The sequence below is a fragment of the Atractosteus spatula genome, chromosome 14, assembly GCF_055471065.1.
Source record: "Atractosteus spatula isolate fAtrSpa1 chromosome 14, fAtrSpa1.hap1, whole genome shotgun sequence".
NCBI lineage: Eukaryota > Metazoa > Chordata > Actinopteri > Semionotiformes > Lepisosteidae > Atractosteus > Atractosteus spatula.
In genome coordinates, this window is record NC_142719.1 from 43,343,576 (window position 1) to 43,349,610 (window position 6,035).

The following is a 6,035-nucleotide window of genomic DNA, read 5'->3' on the forward strand; positions in this document are numbered from 1 at the left end:
ACGGTCCACTAGGCCGCGCAAGAGGACTAAAAATGTCATTAATTTACGCATTAGAGCTGCCCCCTTCTGCCCCGTTATTTTTCTTATATTTAAATAAAATAATTGTAAGTGCTTTTGAATATAAGAATCCTAACGCCTTGTATGTTACAGTAATCACAATGTATAAGAATCATAGCGTGTGTTTCTTATTTTAATTAATCGATAGATACACGTCAGCTTGATGTAGACGTCCCGTCACCCTCCGTGCTCTAGCTCGTAACATTAGATACAGGCCGGAACATGATTCGACGGTGAGAAACCCGCTTCCCGCCACACGGTGGCGCTCTCGGCGCGCCCGCCGCTCCGCGCCTTCCTGGGCGGAAACGTGGTCGGGACGAAGCGCACGCGGGTGGCCCAGCGCCTGCTGTGCTGCTGCTGGACAGCCGGACCTTTGCGAAGCTGCTGTGACGTCGAGGCCAGCTTCTGTTTTGCGCTTGTCCCCGACTGAGCGTGTGCGCCCCTGTCGCCCCTGTCTGCACCGCGACACGCACCCGGAATTCTGCCCCGCAGGAGGCTCGCTGGAAAAGCAGGCTAAGGAAAGCCATCACAGTTTATTCATCAAATGCACAACCACACAGCGTGCAGCAGTAGCTGCTGGCACTGAAGTGTCTTCATGCCGGCTCATCGGCGCAAAGACCTGAGCTATAAACACGCTGCTGTCAGCTGCTCTTTAACTCGGGGAACCGGGCGCCCACATGTCATCCTCTTGTACAATTCGCAGCGATGGAAGGGATTAGTCTTCTAGAGTTTTAGTCATCTTTCAGTGCTCTTAGTGTTAAGGGGTGAGATAAGCTCGTTTCCTATTTTCCTTAAGCGTCTGTTCCCGATATTCATTTATAAGCATCCGCACCCTCTGCGGATCAAGACGAGTCGAGAAGCGACACCGAAGAGGGAAGAATAAACCTATAACGTTGCATCATAATCACAGGCTCTGTTTCATTACCTTTCGACCTTTTCAAAATATATTTCATGCCAATCGTTTAAAAATGATTTGACATTCCCAAGGCTCACTATGCACTGTGGGTCTGTGTTTTTCCAAAGCTAACAACCCCAGTGTGTGCTCTTCCGGAAAGGAGTGGACATGAGTGGGCGTCTCTCGCTATAAATGTGGGCGAGAGCGCTTCTTCGCCAGTCAGTCCAGCTGGGAGAGCGACTCGGTTTCTGTGCGAGAGGACTTGCGTGAAGGAGCGGCGCTTGGGATCAGACGGCACTTTGGGAGCTAAAAGCAGGTCACCGACCGAGACGCAGTCGAGTTTTTGGATTACTACCGAGCTCTCGAGTCTGAAGACATGAAGGTCCTCGCTGCGACAATCTTGGGGCTCTTCTGCGTGGGTAAGTCACCCCAACAAGTTCTCCACTTGGGTTCGTGCTGGGGCGCGTTTCTTCCTTGACTTGTGTGCTTGTAATGAGCAGCTCTCTCCCATGTTCCACAGTGATTTATATGGCGAAAGAGAGTACCCTGCACGGGGCTTGAGTTGGGCACAATGCTCCATTCTGAGAGTGAAATATGACCTCCCAGACGCAAACGCACTCTCGAAGCTTGTTATAAGCTTTTTTTTTTAATCTACTCCTTTTTTCCACGTCTGCCGGGATAAGAAGAACACGCATTCGACCGAGAGCAAATTCAGCAGTGTAATCTTGGTTCCAGGCTTGTGAGAGTAGCCAGGTTTCGGTGAATAACTGCCTGCCTGCCTGCAAGGAGTTCTGTTGGCTTGTTCTACGGCGGTGCTGTATCGGGCAGTGTGGGAGCTGTGATCGCCGTCACGCCTGTGCTGGTCCGGAGCTGTCCGTGCGCGCCGAGCCCGGACTCTGAACCCCTTTTCTCCCCGCAGTTCTGTCCAGCTCGGTCAGAGGCGCCACCATCGAAAGATACGACGGCGAGAAAACGGCGAAACCGGAAAGGCTTGATCGCGGAGACCCCCTGGGCGGCGGGAAGGACGGAGACGGCGACCTCGGCGACTACAGGAGCTCGGAGGCGGAGGAGTACGACGAGGAGTACGAGTCGGGAGACGGGTTCCCCAGGGGTAAGCATACCGAGCAAGGGCCGGTCAATACCGGCGTGGAATGACAATCTCTTCCTTCCACCTGCACGTTAATGAAGGGGGGGGAAAAACACGCTTTCAGGTGAAATGAGTGTTATTGAGAATCGTCACTGTTGCTGAGGTAGAGGCTCCTGGTCCTAGTCGCAAAACTCTTTTCAATTCCCCAAAGCTGTAAGCGATAGGGCGTCTCAAGTTATTTAATGGATCATCATCTTTTTTTTCCTTAAATGTACGGGGGGTATGCTGTAGTAGTAAACTATGTCCCCATCCAGAAGTTCGGCGTGCGCGATTAGCAAGTCCTGCGGGGTAAAGGTGGTTTGGCGTTCAATCGAAAAACATCCGTAATGGTTTTCGGTGGATTGATGCTGGCGTTTCTGGACTGGGGGGCAGGGGGCTGGCGCAGCTGGGGTTTCTGGACTGCGGGGCAGGGGGCTGGCGCAGCTGGCGTTTCTGGACTGGGGGGCAGGGGGCTGGCGCAGCTGGGGTTTCTGGACTGTGGGGTAGTGCTAGCGCTGTAGCCGTGCGGCTCGCTGCTGCACTGGCTTGTGGGAGGCACGGTGCTCTTCCCTCGCAGCCGAGTTTCTCAGTCTCCCTGTTTCGTGAAAGTGGACAGAATTATACATTCACCTTCTCTCAAACAATACTGTAGTGCAGTTGCTGCCTTCATGTTCCAGACAGATTATCGGGGTGCAGTAATTAAAACACGGGCATGTCGGATGACTGAGGGAGGCGAGGCCCCCGTGTTTCTAATAATAAATCTGGTTACATCTCTTCTGGCTCCTCAGAATAAGGAAGAGGTCAGAAAGAGCTGGTATAGAGCAGCTACAGCCACCTCTGACAGGATAGTCTCTGAAATGTTTGAGTCTGTGGACACTGGGTCCATATACCACGTTTACTAACGGCTACATGGGGAAGAGCCACAGACCTAGATCAGAGGAGCTCGCAAAGGAATCGGTCAGGAGCAAAGTGTTGCAGATAAAGAGCGTGCTTTTTCTCCCTGCGATGCGTTTCCGAGCGCAGGAAAACTCTGCGCCGACTTCTAGACGCCTGGAGTTCAATGTGAACAAGTGAGATGCTGATGTGATTTCCCAAACGAAAAGGGAATTTCGCGGTCCGATGTTTTACTGCAGTGGGAAGCGGAGCAGCCCGGGCCGCCCCAGGCGCAGGGGACCCCACTCGCCTCTTACCGCGTGGCCCGTGTAGCGGCCCAAACCGCTGAGCGGTCCGCACTGGCTCGGCGGTCTCACTCAGAGCGCTCTCTCTCTACCCCGCAGTCGCCTTCTCCACCAAGCCCCGGGACCCCCCGGCTCGCTCGTCCCCGGAGCCGGGCCAGGCCCGGAAGGGCAAGGGCAAGAGGAAGGGGCAGGGCCGGAAGAGGAACCCCTGCCTGAAGAAGTACAAGGACTTCTGCATCCACGGGACCTGCCAGTACATCCGGGACCTGAAGGCGCCCTCCTGCATGTGAGTGAGGCCGGGAGCTCCAGGGAACCGCCAGGGAACGGAGGGGCCCCACTTTCCGTTCCTTACAGAACAGACAGGGGATGGATGCTGTGTTGTCATTGCGCCCGATGAGCTGGCTGTGAAAGCCAAATGCAGAGCAGATCTGTGGAGAGGCGTAAGAGACGCTTGTCCAGACACCATGACCAGAGAACTGAGAACTGGTTCAACAGGACAAAGGAAGAAAAGTTCGTTCTAATCGCCAAAATTCTAGTGTCTCATCTCGATAACAGTCCCCTCCTGCCTGCCCCCCCCACGTTAGGAGCCGGCGCTGTCCCCCAGTCCCCCCTCCTGCCCCCCCATTAGGAGCTGGCGCTGTCCCCCAGTCCCCCCTCCTGCCCCCCCGTTAGGAGCTGGCGCTGCCCACAGTCCCCTGCTGGCGTGCCCGTCCCTGCGCTCACCAGCCTGTCTGTGCCCTTTCAGATGCCAGCCGGGCTACACGGGGGAGCGCTGCCACTTCTTCAGCCTGCCGGTGGTGACGGGGGGCGAGAGCTACAGCAGGAGCACCGCGCTGGCCGTGGTGGCGGTGGTGCTGTCGTCGCTGTGCCTGCTCGTGATCGGCATGCTGCTGGCGTTCAGGTCAGTGTCCCGCCTCGCTTTCCGCTGCTCGCGACGGCCCTCGCGCTCCGTATCCGGCCTGAGCCCCCAGGTGTGTCAGAACAGTGGGTAGAGGAGTAACTGCTGGTTAGTGACTTCTTACTCGGGCGAGGACAGCGTGCCTGCAGTGGCTCAGATAGGTACTTACTAGTGCCATTCTGTGCTTAATGGGAATTCGGGACAAAACGACATGTTGCTTTTCTCTTTGATCAAAGGTAGCTGCCGTTGGCTTTGTTTTGTAATGCTCAATTTGCTTTATGGAAAAGAAAGTTGTTTTTTTATTTTTCAAGACTGAATTCTGAAAAGACCCCCCCCCCCCCCCAGAGCAAGCCAGCTGCTGCTCGGCAGCAGACAGGACTCTGATTTGGTGATGAACAGGGCAGTCAGGATTGTTCTGTAGCCTGTCTCCGGTCCTCTTTTTAAGAGGCGATGGCCTGTAATCTGCTGCCGTCTCCAGGTGATGATGGGGATATAAACCTCTCTGTTCTGTTCCTGTCTGCAGGTATCACAAAAGAGGAGCGTATGACGTAGAGAATGAAGAAAAGGTCAAGCTGGGAACGGCCACAAGCCACTGAGTGACACTAGAGAAAGGTAAGGACTGCAGAACTTCTGAAGATGGAGAGTTTTGCTGTCAGCAGTACTGAGCCCTGGCGTGTTTCGAGTTCTCGCGGCCGCGTAATGCCCTGGTGTCTCATCTGAACCTGCTGCTCTGTGGCACGCAGGAGAGGAAATCACTGCAGAATGCAGGAGGGCCAGAAGTCGTGTTCTGCGGCTTTGTCTGAACAGTCATTTTCGATGTTGGGGAGGTAACGATCAGGGCTATTTTCGCCTGCAAGGGCATGAGCTCATCAGGTGTCAAACTGAGGGCCTAGAAGTCTGCCAGTCCACAGCGGTGCTTGTTGATTTCCCAGCCTGCCTCGCTCTTGACCGCGGCAAGAGGAGATGGGTGTCGAATCCCAGGAATGTGGGGGAGGGGCTGCACCACTGACACCTGGGGGCAGGCCTCTTCAGCTGGCGGAGGGTGTTAACTGTTGGTCCGTTTCCTTCCACAAAGGGAGAACGAAGCTCTACCTCGGCTACAATACGACCCCGAAGAAGGAAGAGAGGCTGGAGGAGGAGCGTGCACAGGGGAGAACAGTCCTGCACCGGGCGGCACACAGGACAGGGGGTGGATATCAGCTTGGAGAGGAGCTCCCGGGTGCTGGATTGGGACTTGAAGCCTGTGGAGAAGTGAAGTGAATGGATGATGCATCGTGATGCATCCGCAAGACGCCGGAACACTCGGACGTTAAGCACCTGTAGACTGTTAGAGGCAAAGAAAATGTGAGCTGAGCGTTGGCTGCATCCTTTGGGTGCTTTGCGCTGTGGTGTGGTCCTTCTGTATATTACAGACAACCGTTTCTGTCTTTTTTTACCGTACAGGACAATTATTTATATTACGCCTTTTAATTTATTTATTTAAAAGAGTAAAACCCTTTTTTAAAGTTTTATTTATTGTAATTTTTATTGTTGGTTAGTGCCTTGTGCCTGATGTCATCTCGCGTTTTATATGTATTTATTTTTTTTTAATTGACAGCGGCTTGTCCTTCCCGTTGTTCATAACTGTTTTTGTGTGTGTTTATTTAAACAAGAAGCAATAAATACAACTTTTCTCCTAGTGATGCAAAAAAGAAATCTTGTCTTCCCTGAAGTCGCAGATCTGGGGGCTCAATTATTCACTCTGGCCGACCGAGCCGGTGATGTTGACCTCCTGCTTTCTAATTCTCGTAACGGGTGTGAGAAGGCACGTGACCCCCTGGGCGGGTCGCATTCTTGTGAGTTTTAGACCTATATAGACATATCTATTTTCATGACAGTCTT

At 53.6% G+C, this 6,035-nt stretch overlaps 1 protein-coding gene across 1 annotated transcript; it reads left to right on the forward strand.

Annotated features, from left to right (window-relative positions):
• Positions 1-384: 384 nt before the first annotated feature.
• On the forward strand, positions 385-5,832 carry hbegfa (heparin-binding EGF-like growth factor a). Its single transcript, XM_088932649.1, has 6 exons — positions 385-1,371; positions 1,872-2,063; positions 3,356-3,542; positions 4,002-4,157; positions 4,678-4,766; positions 5,230-5,832. The coding sequence occupies exons 1-5, from the start codon at positions 1,329-1,331 to the stop codon at positions 4,748-4,750; spliced, it is 651 nt and encodes a 216-aa protein (XP_088788775.1). The 5' UTR covers positions 385-1,328; the 3' UTR covers positions 4,751-4,766; positions 5,230-5,832.
• Positions 5,833-6,035: the final 203 nt, after the last annotated feature.